Source organism: Eretmochelys imbricata, chromosome 15 (assembly GCF_965152235.1).
Source record: "Eretmochelys imbricata isolate rEreImb1 chromosome 15, rEreImb1.hap1, whole genome shotgun sequence".
Classification (NCBI taxonomy): Eukaryota; Metazoa; Chordata; order Testudines; family Cheloniidae; genus Eretmochelys; species Eretmochelys imbricata.
The window spans coordinates 17,419,074-17,437,151 of record NC_135586.1 but is presented as its reverse complement, the minus strand read 5'-3'; the positions used below and the strand labels follow the sequence as shown (position 1 = coordinate 17,437,151).

Sequence of the window (18,078 nt, the reverse complement as noted above, 5' to 3'; positions counted from 1 at the left end):
TAGTATTCTAATTTAAAAAAAAAAAAATCAGTTAATGTAAAGTCTCATTTCCAGATGCTTAACTCTTCATAAAAAAACTATTTCTCTTTGTTTTGGAACACAACATTTTAGTCTGGCAGTTTTCCTGAAAAAAAGCTATGGATCATCACACTAAGGGTACTAAATATTAACTGAATCACAGGATTTTGCCACAGCTATTAATGAAATGTAGGTTGAGATGTGAAATCAGGTGTAATTTCAAGAAAAGATTTTTCCAGGAGGAAGACATTGTAATGGAAGTATTAGTATACTGTATAACCTAAAATTGAAAGAAAAACAAAAACAAAACCACGCCTCATAATTGTGACACTGCAGTTACTTCACAAAAATAAAAACCAACAATACTTCCAGCTTTGAACTCCATCAAATAAATGGTACAAGGAATCATTAACAAGAGGCTTTATGTTAACGGTTTTAGATTTTAAAAGTCTCATGCATTCAGAGAACAATCCCTATGGATCACTTCCAGCAGCATTCCATCTATATAGCTGCTTGTATATTTTCAGGAGAACAGAACCTTAGAAAGGATTTTCTGGTGATTTACAGTTGTCTCATACAGATTTCATCATTTTTAATCTCATTCAAATGATTCCCTAGCTAATCTTTATAATTAGATATGCTATAAAACGTATGTCCTGATACTAGGCAAGAGATTAGAGCTCTCCTAGCACACATTAGGGTATGGTTATGTATTCCACAGTGTTAAAATGAAGTGATTTTATTTGTTTCTCAGTTTTATACTAATCCTCATCTGCAGCAATTACTGTAAACCTCTGGTTTGGTAATTTATGGCAAGGTATCTTTCGAATTACTTAGTACATTTTGCAATCTCGTCTATCCAGTTTATTCCTTTTAATCACATAATTCACTTTTCTCTCTGATGTGACTCTTGACTAATTCTGCACTCATTGATGACAGCAGGGAAATTTCTCCTCAATCGTGCCCTACATTTCCTGGCAACAATCCAAGAGAATAAGCACTGGCTGAACAATGTAAAGATCCTCCAAAACTCAGTTCTCCCTTAGGAGGCCACATCTACCGAGAATGAACTCTCTGTTGATATGTGGAGATCAGGAATAGCTCTGCTACATTCTGCAGATACCTGGTTTTTATAATGCAATTATTTTTTAAACCGCAACATGAAAGAAAGTTGCTAGTCTTTCCGAACAGTATTAACACACACACAAAAGACAGTCTATTAAAATGTCGAGTCCCCACTTTTGTTACTGGCTAGGTTACCCCAGATTATGAAGCGGTTTAATCAAAGAAATGGAAGAGATTATATATACATTTTACCCATGCTATCATCCTGGCTTGTTTTCTTTCTACACGCTAACTTTTCCCTGTCAACAGCTGCCACTGTGACAGTCATGCTTTCATCTGGACGAGCATGCCAGAGATTGGCACAGAGGGATTACACAGAATACAACAAAGCAGTCACTGGAGACCATGCATATCACTACACATAATATCCATGTGCTCCAGGATTAAGACCCCCAGTTCTCTCCCCAAACAGTGCCACTGTCACCCTGCCTGTTTTTATTATGATTAGCGATTACATTTTGTGCTCCTGAAAGCAGGGGCTTGACGCATAGCGAAGACAGGCACTGCAGAAGCTTTTCCAAATCCTGGCCTGCAACAGTTTTGTTAATCTGGTTCTGGGTTCCTCTTGTGCAAAGCAGGCCAAACATTCTGAAATGTGTCAAACTAGATGGTGGTCGTGCAGCGTGAAAGATACATGGGCAAGCAGATTGCCAGCAAATTTGTTTGCACAAATCTTTATTTCAAAGATTTGGGAGTTATCAGCCCTTTTGTTGCTGTTCAAGAGGATGTGTTTTAAAGGAGTTATGTTATAATTCCCTTTTTAACTATTTGCTTACAGAGAGTATCTCATTAACCTCGTGAAAGGCAAAATAAAGATGCCATCAGCATTAAACAAAACACAGAGCAAACTGTTCTTAAAAGCTACATTGTTCAGAATGGTTTATTTATTTTTGACCATTCAAAAAAAAAATTCAGTCTTTTGGTGTTGGAATTTTGGATTCATATTTTGTAATGTTTACTCATGCAAGGATGAGTACATGTTCTGTCAGCAAATCTAAGGATTCAAATAAAAAGAAGTGTTCTTTATTACGCAATTGTGACAACATACGCCAAATTGCCCCCAAAAAAGCATGGGGGGGGGGGAATAAATGTGAGAATTAGCAGTCAGAGAATAAATTTTGAAGGTACTATACTAAAGGTGGGATTTTTCAAAAGTGCTCTGCATTTTCCTAACATGCTGTTACTTAGTACTTGTAGTGCCTAGAAGTCCTAGTCATGACCTAGGGCCACATTGTGCTAGGCACTGTACAAACACAGAACAAAAAGACAGTCCCTGCACCAAAGAGTTTACAATCTAATTATAAAACAAACAGATGGAGACAGACAGGCCAAGTGGGGAGTACAAAGAAACAATGAGACAATATTGTTCAGCATGATGTTCAGCAGTGGTCTCAGCACACCAGCAGCCTAATCATTGTCAAGTTTTTTTTGTAGTCATCATGACACAGAAGAGGTTTAGGGGATAATGATTTTGTAGATATTTATGGGGCACTCATTCCTCCCAAATGCAAGTAGCAGCTTGTTCAAAATTTGACAAGTAGGTCAATTGTAGGCATGGGTCAACATCTTGATAGAAAGTGACAGATGATAGCCGATGTCAATAGGAGAAACTCTGCTTCCAGTTATGTTAGTGGGAGTATTACCATTGATTTCTGTGAGAAGTCAAAGCTGAGCGCTTTTGAAAATATCACCTGTAGAGACATAGGCCTCAGTTCTGCAGTGATATTAGCATGGGGATAGCCCCATGGACTGCAGTGGGGCTCCACCTGCATGGAAACAATTGTAGGACTGGGCCATACCATGAACTTATTAACTAACACTTCATTTATGAGTTTTCACAAAAAAGGATTTAAAATAAAAATGTTAAAAAACACAGAATGTGCCATAAAATTAAAAAATTCAATTACTTAAATATGTCTTATCCTCTCGGATTTTTCCTCTTTATAACTAAAAACTTAGAGCAAATAAATACACATTTCACTTTTTTAAACAGGGCAACAATAATATTCACAACTTTATAAAATAAACCCACCAGCATTTAGGAAGATAGGTTCTGATTCTCCTTTATTTCCATAGTAGCAAATTACATCTCCGTTGGTGGTGCTAAAAAAACAAAAAAACAAAAACTTTTTCTCCTTGTGAAGTGACAACTCATATCTTTGATTAAGTTCTAATTTCCTGCAACCTTCAACACAGCAAGACATTTTATCTATTACCACTATCTGGCTATACAGCTCAGAGATCAGATGATTAGTTATAATCATGCTCCTTCCCTTTACAATCACAAGTGAAATACTTGTATCAATCTCACTTTTAAATATCATTGTAAAAAAGCTAATAAAAACTACAAAAATACGGCAAAGCATGCTTTGCAACTTGGCTTAGTGAGGTGTGTGTGTGTGTGTGTGTGTGTGTGTGTGTGTGTGTGTGTGTGTGTGTGTGTGTGTGTGTGTGTGTGTGTGTGTGTGTGTGTGTGTGTGTGTGTGTGTGTGTGTGTGTTCTAAATCAGTGGTTCTCATCCAGGGGGTATGCAAACCCCTAGGGGTACTCAAAGGTCTTCCACGGGGTACATCAACTCATCTAGATATTTGCCTAGTTTTACAACAGGTTACATAAAAAGCACTAAAGGTCAGTACAAACTAAAATTTCATACAATGACTTGTTTATACTGCTCTGTATACTATACATTTCAGTGTAAGTACAATATTTATATTCCAATTGATTTATTTTTATAAATATATGGTAAAAATTAGAAAGCAAACACTTTTTCAGTAATAGTGTGCCGTGATACTTTTGTATTTTTATCTGATTTTGTAAGCAAGTAGTTTTTAAGAGAGGTGAAACTTGGGGTATGCAAGACAAATCAGACTCCTGAACGGAGAACGGTAGTCTGGAAAGGTTGAGGACCACTGTTCTAAATATGCAAAGATTCCATTACTTGGTAAGTGTTTTGTTTGTTTTCTGGCTGCCTGACTTAAAAAGAACAATCCATTGTGGAAAACAACCGCACTTTCCTATAATTTCATTTAAATCTCCAGTTTATTCTAGAAAGCAGGGGACTGTGGGCCATTTGACAAGTCATTTTTATACCCCCTCATTAGAAACAGGATAGGACATAATATTTGTCTCTTAAAAGAGAAATGCAGCTGCAGGCTCCTTTCAGTGAACTGCAGCTACTGGCTGCGTGAACTCTTTATATTTTTAATATCATTGGATGCACAGTGTAGTAGACACCTTGAAATAATGTCTAGACCAGACTTTTCAGGGCAGTCCTACAATATAGCTAATGAGAATGCTTTTGCTTGGCAAGGCTGAGATCAGCATATCGATATAGAATTCGGGTCCGCCTGAACAAATCTGCTTTTTTAAATAGCCTAGCAGATGTAGGCAGCATGTCAAATTCAAGCCAAGTGACAGGGAAATCAGGCAAGTAATCAATTTTCAAGATTTTTCTCTCTTATGGAGGAGGGAAGGAAAAAAGATCATAAGCTGCCATTAGATTATTCACTCTCAGTATCCTTCATTCCCTTCTGCTGACATGTAAAGGCAATTCCTCAAACTGCTATCAATTTATTGGTCTGGACACAGCTAGGAGATCATATCAAGCTGTATTTCACTCCAGTGATTTACTTATTATTTACCATGAAAACAGGCATTACTCTAGTCACCAATAAATTAATTACAACTGTACTGGAGACTTTAATTTATTATATACAAACCTCAGAAACGTTACCCTCTGAGACAGGTTCTCTTTTTAGATTAAGAACCTTCAGCAAAATTGAATATTGTACGAGGAGGAAGCAGTATAGTACAGCTGATGAACCATTTCTAGTTCCTTGTTTTTCCATCAGGTAAAAAGACAGGCACCAATAGCTTGATGCAAACATGTATCAACAGAGTAAAATCTCATGAACAAAAAACAGTGTGCTGGAAGTTAGGTTGCCTGTGCATAAATTAGCAGCTGGTACATGAACTTTAGTAACCACTGAAATTGTTCTTTTGTTCAGCTATTAATATTCTTCTCAGGAAACTATAGTGCAAGATATAGTCTAAACTTTCCTTCCCAAGACCTGGGGGGTGGGAGGAAAGGGGACGGAGGAAGTGTAAGTTCTAGGACAGAAAAAGAAAAGGCAGGAGGGAGACAAAAACAAGCACAAAAATACAGTTTCTGGCCCTACAAATGACTGAGTATTCTGGGTGTCTGGCAGACGGATGATCTGGTAGGTGAGTGTGCTGTAGGAGGTGGTCTTTAAAACTGACCCATTTTATTTTACCTTCTACTATTAGAAGAACACTACGTAGACCTTTTCCATTGTTTGTTCTAATCTTAAAGTCTTAAGAAATGTGAATATTTTCATCAGCATTTTGAATTAGGGGCTTTATACACATTGGTAATGTGCAGCTCCCCAATCCTGATGGCAGTGGTGTAGGTGGCTTCTTTTTCTGTTGGGAGGAGGGGACATCAAAATCCAAGATGATGTTCTTCATGTATATGACCAGGCCGTAATTTGGATGGTAGTGGCTAGTCAAAGTTGTAACCATGGATATGGTAGCGGCTAGCCTGCTGGTCATTGGAGACGTGGGTTTCTTGGAGCGTAAGAACGTTGATGTTATGAATCTTCAACATGTTTGTGAGATATTTGCACTCCACCTGGGAAAGTCCCTCAATGTTAAATTGGAGGATCCTTGTTCCAGAACCTATCTGGCATGTTACTTGGCCCTGAAGAGGGCCATTATGGTGGCTTGAGTTGTTGCTCTGAGATCATTGATCCATGTTTGGTCGCCAGGTTGATGGCATTAATCATGATTTCTCACTTAACAGAGTGGGCTGCACGAAGGCTGCCTTCTTCCACCTCAAGCCAGCGTTCCCGAGTGCACCAATCCCAGCCCTATACATTGGTGACTTTAACAGACACCACACTACGTGGGGCTATAAAGTAAATGAAGCCAATGGTGAAGACCTCATGGACTGGATGGCCACAGAAGAACTGCAACTGGTCTTTGATCCCAAACAGAGAGCAACTTTCCGTTCTGCTCGCTGGCAACACGATTACAAGCCAGACTTCACTATTGTTTCCAAAGATCAAAGTGGGAGTACGCTTCAGCCATCCTGCAAAATACTTCCCAACTTCCCCAACAGCCAACACAGGTCCATTATCACCCACGTCAGCATAAAAAATCCTCGTGATTCCGTCGAAACAAATCCCATGGTGGAACCTTGCCAGAGCCAACTGGGATTCCTATAAGGAAACTGTCAAAAAAAATGACCTTTTGCAGCAACACTATGTGACACGACCCAACACTGACCTATCTCGGAGGAAAGCTGGATTGCACATTCACCTTCCACGACTATCTGAAGAAGGTAGTTTCCAAAATGAAGACAAGGGTCAACCTGGTCCAGAAACTGGTAAGCACAAGCTGGGGAGCTTCAGCATCAGAGTTACGGACATCAGCAATGGCCCTTGTGTACTCCGTAGCTGAGTACTGTGCACTAGGATGGACCAGAAGTAGCCATACTTTACTTGTTGATGTCCAACTGAACACTGCAATGCAGTGCATCTCTGGAACCCTCAAGTCAACCCCAACATTTTGGCTGCCAGTGTTGTCACACTGTCACACACTGCTCCCCCATGCAATCACCGCAATGCTGCAACCCTTCAGGAATTCCCGAGGATCGTGGAAAATGAACGTCTTCCCATCTACCAGGACCTTAACAACGACCCTCTCCACCACCTGAAGTCACATAAGCCCTTTTGGACCCATGCATTTAACCTTCAACAATGCAATTAAAACTCTGATGAAGCTTGGAAAGCCAAATGGAATTCACAAGAAGTCAAATAAAACACCTCATGGAAGACCCAATGCAGACAATCCTTGGCTTCGATCTCCCATGAAGTTCATAGGCAACCCTAAATTGTATCAGCATAAACCATGCCAGATGCAGATACTTGCTGCAAAAATGGAAAATTTAATACTCTCCAGGGTGCAACTGTGGTCACCCTGAAAGGACCATGAAGCATATATGTCCAATTCATATGTCCAATGAATGCCCAATTCACAAAAGGAGGAAGGAGGAATCACAGCAATACACTCTGCTACTCTAGACAAAATTATCGGTCTTAACCATGTAAAATTATAGTTGTTGCTCTACATTTACAGCAGTCATACGAAGAAGAATCATCAGCGTTTTTCTTTTCAACATTAAGATACCAGTTCAAACCCAGCCCAGGTTAATAGGAAAAGAGTTGATATAATCTCATGGCTGTTTGGGGATCACTCCAGTTCTCTACAGACAGATGTCCACATCAGAAAGACATGACAACGGGCAGCCTCAGCAGCGCATTGTTGATTGATCACTCCCTCACCCCTGTGGAAGTGCTGCTTCCACTTAAGCTGCACCTCTGCTGTGCATAAGGACTTCGCAAGAAAAATGCTAGAAAAGATTAATGAGTGCATTGCTGGTAGAATGTGCCAGAGTGAAGTTCCTGTATTTTTCCATTTAAATTCAAACTTCACACTTTCCCATTCATAAATTAACATAGCTGTTTTCACAACTTATTCCCTGCTTACAGAGCCATTTGTTTAGTGGCAGGATATCTGAAGTCGGACCATCACACAGCAGTTCTTTTTCCTCATTTTTATGGACAGAAAACATGCTTAAACCATTTTAGGGAACTATGCTTTAGTTTAGGGAATCATGCATTAGGGGCTTGTTTACAATTGGAAATTTACTAAAATAGCTATTGCAAAATAATTATTTCATGTGAACACTCTTATTCTGGATAGCTATTTTGTTAAATTTCTGTGTATAGATAAGTCTTAAGTTTGTGTATCTACCAGGAGTTAAATCATCACTCCAGTGTGGTTTTTTCCTGTCCATACAGGGAAGAGTAAGCATAAATAACTGCCATTCATCTTAATGGGTAAACTCAAATTTTTACTCTGTCCTCCCTACACTCTCCAGCAACACCACTTCAGCAGAGAACTATGGAAAGAAGGGCTCTCTACCACCACTCTTCATGTTTCACTAGGGCCCCTACTACCACTCCAAGTCCTCTGTTAACTTCGGTAAGGGCTGAGTACTTTTCTCTTCGACAGATTCTGGCCCACCTAAATAGAAATGATCTATGGAGTGGGAAGCCCTATCCTGCCCAAAATGAGGTAGAGGAGGCCACCACCGGCCCAGATGGTAGTTTGTGTGTATGACTCTTGACACCCAAGGAGCAACGAGGACACAGTGACTCCCCCACATTTGTGGTGTGCTTAGATTTTCAGATGGACTTAATCTGGTCACAACCATTGATGCAGTTCCATTAATGACAGTAATAACGATCCTTAGTATAGACAGGGCTCCTGTGTTTTTACCACTGTCACCTAACCCTGCTTAGAACAGGTCTAGACAACAGTACCAAAAATGCCATTGAAATTTAAGAACTCTAATGTAGACACAGCCCATTTTATACAAGGTTAATTTTGCAACGTTGATATGACCAAAAAACCCCAAATCTAAAGTTTTAAGCTGCTGTTATTCTACATGAAGAGTGGCTACAGAATGGTCTCCCTGGCTATTAGGAACAGAGAACTTTCTCAGGTTATAGCAACTTTAAATGTTGTGGCCAACCTCGATATTGTCTCTAACTCTAGAGATTTTCCTTTTAATATATGGATTTAATTAAGTGACAAAATACTAGGCTTTTAAATTACAATTTTCACAGAAGACATTCAAAATTTGCTGACAAAACCAGAGAGTCAGAACTCCCTCTCCACTTACATTATTGACAGATAATACAAATAGCATTTATTTTCCTGACAGCAAACAGTTATGGGCAACTACTTCCAACTTCCTAAGGCTTCTCTAGAATTGAACTCTAGGAAAGTTAATTAAAATAGAGCTCAATATTGTGTCCAGCTGTATTGGCATGACAGTACTCAGCACACTGAGCTTCTGGGCGCTGCTGTTATATAAATATTAAATACATGTTAATAGTAAATTATTAAGTCTTCAAGTCCTACCATATTATCAGATAAATTACTTTTGTTACCTGTTACAAATGACTTCAATACTGACAGCAACTTAGAAACTTCTGTAATATCAACAGTTTCAATGCATTTATATAAGGTTTGATCAAACTAAACCGAGACATGAAAAAATGAGAATTCCTCTACTATGGTGATGGTCCCAATATGAAATAACTAGCTGTATCGCCTGGAGACCATTGTCGGGTCTCATCTGGAACATTTTATACTGCATGACATTGAAGAGTTAAGAGTCCAGACTGACAAGATTAATTTCACATACATAGGGATTGCTTTACAAGGAAAGTCTTTAAGAACTTAACATGTTCAACCTAAAAAACCTGCAAGAAAATAGACTTGTGGTTTAAACACACCTGAATGGAAGTAGATCCCATGAGTAACTGGGTAGGAATCAGTTCCTACTATGAGAGATGAAATAGGCCTCAGGTGCAATACAGAAAGGGATTTTATACTCACAGAAACACATTAAGTATCGTGCAGACACAATAAATTGACCCCTGCTGGATCGATCGCTGCCCGTTGATCCACTGGGTAATGTAGACAAGCCCATTGTGATATGCAACAATGGAGGTCAGCAGTGTCACATTTCAATCTAGACTATATGCTGCATCTAGTTATTAATATTTTGGGGTATTTGCTGAAAACTAGGCATTGTTTTTGTGAGGCAGAAGATGGATTATAGGCTGCTATGATTCTCCAAGTTTCTCTTTCTAGGTTAGACACTATACAAGTAGTAAGCAGCTGTACTTAGTATTACCATGCACTGAAGTGTTTGAGGGATTTTGCAGAGGAAAAAAATCTCGATTACACTATGTGATTCTACTATGAGACTATTTAAAAAAATACAACAGTAATACCCTCAGTTAAGCCCTTCAATTACCCTTCACCTAACTACTCCTCTGCCCAATTCCTCTTTTATATCTTTTCCCACTCTGACTACTGTCCCTTGTCTTCTTTGCTGACTCCTGACTCTTTGACTCAATGTGCCTTTGCTCATTGCCACTTATACTTGAGCATTCAGCTAATGCTTCTCCAAGCCTTCTTCCCCTTATCTCCTTAAGAAATCTAAAAATCCGAATATTCCATGACTTTCCAGCTATAAAGATTATGGTGTATTACGTTGTAACTCCGTTAACAACTTTAACTACTGATCATATTTTTCTAACTATAGTACTACCCAAGTAACAACATGCATCTTGGGTCAAGTGCTTGATTTGCTAGAGCATAAAAGTTGCTCATTGCTACATTGTTTTCTTAAATTACAGTGCTAATTTTAAAATTGAATCTCAGCTAAAAAAAGAAAAGGAGTACTTGTGGCACCTTAGAGACTAACAAATTTATTTGAGCATAAGCTTTCATGAGCTACAGCTCACTTCATTGGATGCATTCAGTGGAAAATACAGTGGGGCGATTTATATACATAAAGAACATGAAACAATGGGCGTTACCATACACACTGTAACGAGAATGACAGGTGAGCTATTACCAGCAGGAGCGCGGGGAGGAAAAAAACCTTTTGTAGTGATACATTGGTCAAACTGGACAGTCTCTACGTAAAAGAATAAATGGACACAAATCAGACGTCAAGAATTAGAACATTCAAAAACCAGTTGGAGAACACTTCAATCTCTCTGGTCACTCAATTACAGACCTAAAAGTCGCAATTCTTCAACAAAAAAACTTCAAAAACAGACTCCAACGAGAGACTGCTGAATTGGAATTAATTTGGAAACTGGATACAATTAACTTAGGCTTGAATAGAGACTGGGAGTGGATGGGTCATTACACAAAGTAAAACTATTTCCCCATGTTTATTCCCCCCCGCCCCACCGGTCCTCAGACATTCTTAACTGCTGGAAATGGCCCACCTTGATTATCACTACAAAAGGTTTTTTCCCCCACGCTCTCCTGCTGGTAATAGCTCACCTTAAGTGATCACTCTCGTTACAGTGTGTATGGTAATACCCATTGTTTCATGTTCTCTATGTATATAAATCTCCCCACTGTATTTTCCACTGAATGCATCCGACGAAGTGAGCTGTAGCTCATGAAAGCTTATGCTCAAATAAATTGGTTAGTCTCTAAGGTGCCACAAGTACTCCTTTTCTTTTTGCGAATACAGACTAACACGGCTGCTACTCTGAAACCAGCTAAAAAAAGGTGCTTTTTACTTTTTGTCTTTTCAATTGCCAATCTCAGTGTTTTACAAAGTCATGCATCATTATTTCCATGTTACAGGCAGGGAAACTGGGGCACAGCTAATTCAAGTTACTTTCCCAAGCCAATGGCAGAGTTGAGACTAGAACTCAGAGCTCCCAAATTCCTAAACCAGATACATCTAATAAAACTTAAAAAAAATCAAATACATGGGCACCTCAGAGATGACCAGGAACACTGGCAGGGGAGATCAACTGAGAAACTCTAACAGCAATTTAGAGCGGGGGCAGAAAGAGGTGGGGGGTGGCTTGGGGAAAGGGGTGGAGTGGGCACAGGGCCTGGGATGGAGCGGTGGTCAAGGACCCCTCGGAAACAGAGCAAGTTGGCGCCTATGGATGGGAGAGTCCTCATTTGGGCTATACTGGAAGGATTTCAGATCAGCATTTTAGAAGAAATCAAAATAATCATGACTTATTTTGATCTACAGCCCAAGATTATTTGGTTTAATTTCCCCCCCAAAACAGATTTTTTCCCATGCATTAGGAAGGCATACATTGCTTGCACTGTAAGGGATACATGACCTGTCCTATCTTAATTCATCAAAATTATGGCTGCAAATTCAGTAAAGTTGTTAAAAAATATAGTTTCTTCACTGAGGTTACAATTTCCCTTTTCCTTACTTGGAATGCCTGTATTAGGAATATTCAGTTGATCTTTAACAAAGGGGTTGAAGCAATGAGGGTGGTAAACAAGAGACAGGATGAAAAAAGCTTTCTATTTATAATGGAAACACGCAGGTTTTTTGCTCCCCCTTCAACATATCTCCAGTACATATAAATCCTATTTATGGAATTTGGTGGATGCTGCAAAAGATTGTTCTTCACCTTCTATTAGAGACACAATAATAAGGACAGACTTTAGAAAAAACTGTAAATTATTTTATTACCAACTGGTGTATGTGCTTTGGCAATATCATTACTATTTTAAAAAAAGAAGCAACGTGGTATTTTCCACAGGTTAGTGAAAGCTCTGCTGAAAACCAGAGCCAGAAGAATAATTTATAAGGAATAACTTGATGAATTTCCTCTTGTTTCCTAGATGGCAATGACAGATTCTCAAGTTATAAATTAAGCAATTTTCATCTGTAGTTTGTCCACGAACAGTTGAACTAATAGTCAAGATTCAAGCTGTTCTGATTGGACATATATCTTTTTAAATTTTCTGGTTAGATGAGCTTACTTTGCTGTTTCAGAGAACATTTCTGTCAGCACACTTGTTTGCAAGAATACTTGCAAACCAAAACAAAAAACAACAACAACAAAAACCCAAAGACCATGAATAGTAAAAGTTGAGGACGTTTAAAAAACAGACACAGGAACTGCTGAAGCGTTCTTTCAGGAGTGACACAGCGATGAACCTCTATTTTCTTCTCCTGTTACTAGCTCCTCTGATCAATTGCTGGGATATTGTGTAGATAAGCCAGATGGGCTCTGTGACAACCTCTCTGGCGCCAAGCATGAGAGCCATTGACTCTCAGATGATTTTGTACTGGGTGGATTCAGTCTGTTTCCTGAGGATGGCTGTTTTATGGCTTCCCGGAAACCTTGATCCACGTCATATTTGACTGCGTAAAGCAAGTAGCATATCTGAGCTGAGAAGACTTATGGGCATTAACAACAATCAGGCAAGAGGGAGAAAGTGTCAGCCATTTTTTAAAAAATCCAGTGGTCCCCATTTAGAGGGACCCTCAAACCTTATCCTTTGAGGGAAGGTGATTGGGAAGCTGCTGGCCATTCACTTCCAGAAGCCCTTGAACCCTGACAACATCCTATGTCATTTCCACTTTGGGCTTCTTCTGAGGAAGGATCTGTACTCGCTGGGACTGTAAGTCATTGCTCATTAGTTTTTAGATTAGGGCCAGCTCGCCATTTGGGCCAAAGTAGACCTCAGCAGCTTTTGATGTGACTCACCACATTCACTGAAAGAACAACCTAATGAACCTTGTGGTGGGTCTGGAATTGCCCTCAAGTCATACCTAGAAGATTGGCTCCTGTCAGTCAGTGGTGACAGAAACATTTGCAATCACAGAGGAATTTGATTTATGGTGTTCCAAGGATCTCTCCTAACTCTTTAGAAGGAGATTCAGTACACATACTCAAACCTCGCAAGTGAAATTCTTATAAACATGTGGTAGGGTTATTAGTATTGATATATAACTCTTGCCCTATATATACTGCATGCTTATCTCCCTCCTGGAAGAATGCTTGGATAGTATTGCCTGTTCTCAAGCCTAGGAAAATAGAATTCTTGCTTAGAAATTATTATGAAATTTCATGTCCCCGGCTACTGAGGAGAATGAATGGATGAGTCAAGTTTTATGGTCTAATTATCAAACACACTCTTTCCATAGAAATCTCACCTGAATCGGACATCTACAAAGCATTTTGTACTCAGGTAAGGAATATGCAAAGGCTGAAGCCATATTTCTCTCAACTGTAATACCTATCGTGAGGATCACAGAACCAGATTATTGCAAGTCCCTCCTAAAAAGACTCCCAGCAGTGCTTCTTCTCATTCAGATTACATTAGCACATTTGTGCACAGCTTTGAGAGACTGATTATATTACATCCAACTTGCACGCTTTATACTGGCTGTCTAAGAAATGGATTGGCTAAACTGATACTATTTTAAAGCCCTTAACTATGCACGTCTACATCGTACTTGAGACCTTCCTGTGAGTCTTACACTAAATGGTACTTTACAAGGAACCTAACACCAGACCTTAGTTTGGCAGGCAATTGTAATATGGTCTGACACATAAGTGCTGGTAGGTTACTAGTCTCCATTTCCTGACCTGAGTCACATGGCATGGCCCAGGATTACAAAACGTTACACCTCTGACCATATCCATTGGCTCTAGTAATTAAATCCCTCTTCAATTGTTTAGAAAAAGGAATACTCTACTATACCATTTAGTTTAGCTCTCATGTCACTAACGTGATGTTTTATGAAAAAGCTGTTATTGCTTAGAGTGTTGGTATTTCATAACTAAATAAAATGTTTGGCAAAAAATCAAATGCAAATAAAACAACCAAAACCAATCGAACTAACACAGCCTATTAATAAGTACAGAAAAAAGTCACCTAGGATACAGGTAAGAGGAGCAAATCCCTACATGACAAAGGAGAAGATTATTCTGAAGACATCTCTCAATTACTAGCTGAGCCTCAATAGTATTCTGACCACAATTCTTTTTTTCTAAAATGTTCTTTCTGCAATGGCTCATTGTATCACCAAGAAGAATCCACCTCTGCAGCCTGTATTTGCTGCTTCTGAGTTTCTGACCATCAGCAAATGGGTGGGCATGTGTCAGCACATGACCAACAATCAGTAGCATTCAGTGCAGTCATAATTTTAGGCAGCAAACGCACATCCTACATTAACCAATAAGATGAACTCAAGCCAGGAATTTTTAACCAAAATTACTATTAAAAGCAATGCAAACACATTGTACTACCACTCTTTCTATGTAGTTCTATTCCTGAACTTGTTGCCCACATCCCATTAACAGGTTCTGTGCATCAGTGGAAGCACAAATTGCTATAGCAGACTGCTAGATGATATTTTAAAAGATAAGTAATAGGAGTGCCATAGGCTACATTAATACTAGAACTGATGAATTTGCCATCTACAGAATGTAGCTATGTAGTCAAGAAAATATGGGAAACGAATATATTTCCTTTTTATTTATTTCTCTATTTTCTTTGTAAAATAACTCAAATTTGACAGATGCAGCAATGAAACAAATGAATTTCAGTATGCATATCCCATTATTCATTGTGATAGGTTTTCTTCTGGCTATTTAGTATATCTATGTTTTTGTATAAATATGAATTCCTTACAAAGAAATGCTGGACGCAGTAGAAGATCTTATTAATAAAAAAACTTGAATTCAGCTAGAGGAGCGCAGCGCTCTCCCCTTGAAGGCAACATAAATAAATGTGGTGCTCAATAAAAAGACAGAATCACTTGGACTATTTTACAACTCCTTGGAGATTTTTTGTGTGGGCTACTGGATTATCACACTTTTTTATATTGTAAATATTTCATGGGCTGAGAGAATAAGGCAAAATTCATTAGTACAGATCATGGCATTATGATGTGTAATATCATAGTACATAGATCAAAAGTACAGGAAGGTATAATGTCTTTTTTAAAAGGCACCAACCATTTTAATGGCTGTTTTATTATTGTATAAACAATATATTTTCAGATTACCAAACCTGTAAACTGTAGTAGAGGGGCTTTCAGGAAAAAAGATCAGAATGATTCATCTCCCCAGGAGCCTGAACAGGAAAAGAGAACTAAGTTTTAATGGAAGGGGATGAAAATGGAGAAAACAGCCCTTAAACACAGCTATAAGATAAGCCTTATCATAAATGAGACCTCCTGCTGAATAAGAAGTCATTACTGCCTTCCTTTACTGATGGCTTTTTGTGTGAAAAGAATATTAATATCTACCATCTGCTTTGAGATTCTTGTGACTGAGTAATGCAGTAATAAGATTCCCTGGAGTTTAACAAAAAAAGATTGGGAGTACATAGAAACCACAAGGTCACTAATTCAAGACATCTGTATCTTATTGTTTCTACATTCCACATTTTCCCAGCTATGCATTTTCTATTACACATACCTCAACCATAAAGTTGCTGCTGCCACCTTATAAGGGGAATTGTTTTGTCAAATAAAATAAGATTGAGGTCTTTCAGGAGAGTTTTTAAATGGAGATGCTTCCAAAGTTTAGCTGAATGTGCCAGTCAGCTACTCTTTCTACTCTCATTTGGCTCTGACAGTTTTTTCCCTACTGTTTACAGCTACTCTGTACTGGAGCCCAGTAGCAGACGTCAAGATGAAACGTCATTGCAAGCATGATCATGAAAATAGCACAAATGCTGGACAGGACTTCCATGGGGCAAGAAGCCTCAAACTCCCTCCCCTTTTCCCCACGAGCTCCACATATATCAGTAACAATTGGGCTACGGAAGCGATAAAGATGCAATTAAAATGATTGCAACCTCAAAATGCAAGGCAGCCACATTTCTTATAAATCTCAGATATGACAGTAGCAAAACAAACAAAAAAGAAAAAACCCAAACCTCCACAAAACATATGCTAGTTTAGATTCCCTCCCTCCTTAAATATAAGCAATAACAAATATTCTAGAAAGCATAAATCTTAAAGTGATATATGGCTGCACAGCAGCCGAAAGCTATTCAGAATTTATCATTCAGAATTACTTCCTGGACCCTGCCTCCACACTCAGGGCAGCTCCATGTTGCAATCAACAGTAATGTAACAAAGTGAAAAGTAATGAGGAAATAAAGTACAACACAGGCATGGTTATCATGAGATAACCATACCCTGGGGACATCATGAGCTCTAATCTTCTAACAGGATGAATATTTTACATGTAACAATGCAGCCTGGATTGTTTTACAGCTAACATAACAGTGTGAATGCATATTTTCTGTGCAAGCAAAAAGAGATGAAGTTGGCAGTTTAAAACGCTGAACAGAAATTTCAGCTGAGCTGTGTGGTTCACACAGATTAATCTACTTCTTTAGAATGTTCATGAGGTCATCAGAATGCTCCCTTTCTGTTCGGAATATTTTTTTGAAAAATACTTGGCATTTTTATACACTATTGTACATACACTACCAACAAATAAAATGACTGAGAACGTACGGTCAGATATTCAGAGCACATAAAACATTGCTCAGTGATTTTGCTGGCAGAGTTTCAAACAATACCAGTGTGGTGGTGTTCTGTTTTTTTTTTTTTGGTTTTTTTTTTGGGGGGGGGGGGGAGCCTGAGGCCAGGGAGAAAAGAGATCAGTTCTTTCATACTCAATTTCAGATTCTTTTTCTTCCTACCCATGCCGGTGTATGAGATGCTCCAAACTCTCAAATAACTAAGCACTCAAACATCAGAGTGAACAATTCAATAAAGGTGGCACAGCAGGACCACAGACAGCTGGGTCCCTGTGTTCATCATTAAACCACAGGGCAAGGTGGCTTTACTGTGCAGAGGTGGGGATAGGATGAGGAATGTAAGAAAGCTCACAGAAAATCAAGCACAACACCTGACTCTCCTTCCACTTGCCCAAAGCCTTCTGTATTATTCCCATACTGATCCCATTCTACATGCCAAAGCCTCCTGGACTATTTCCTGGGCTGGTAACTAAATCCCACCCGTGTAATCTCTTTGTTGATGACCAGGTTGAGAAAGGCATCCTGGGTTTCTAAACTCACACGGCTACCCCTCTGATACTTGGCAATGAATTTAGCCGTATGAAGAGGAAATCCATCAACTTAATGAAAAAAACTTGCACAGATACAGACAGACATCTTCCTCTCCAAGTGCAAACAGATGGACATCATACCAAATGGACTGAAAAGTAAAAAATCTAATGCAATCGACATACTACACTGACTGTGGTGAGAGACTGTGCCACACACTCTCAAAGAAACTGAGGAACCACCTGATCAGCATCCTGTACAGCAAAGAGGAGAAGATCAAGAATGAGCTCTCAAAACCAACCTTCCACACAAACTTCCATGTGGCTGGACTTTACAAAAATGAGACAAGCCATTTACAATGCACACTTTACTTCTCTACAGAGGAAAAACGACAGTAAATTATCTAAACTCCTACATGCCACAGGGGGCTACAACAGTGGT

General features: G+C 39.0%; 1 protein-coding gene across 3 annotated transcripts in view; it reads right to left on the bottom strand.

The window, feature by feature from the left end:
- TANGO2 (transport and golgi organization 2 homolog) overlaps positions 1–18,078 on the bottom strand; it is an 87,546-nt gene that overhangs the window by 11,228 nt on the left and 58,240 nt on the right. For all 3 annotated transcript variants that reach the window (XM_077834831.1, XM_077834832.1, XM_077834833.1), the window contains one exon: positions 3,176–3,246. In XM_077834831.1, the coding sequence (XP_077690957.1) occupies positions 3,176–3,246 (71 nt within the window). The remainder of the gene's footprint in view (positions 1–3,175; positions 3,247–18,078) is intronic.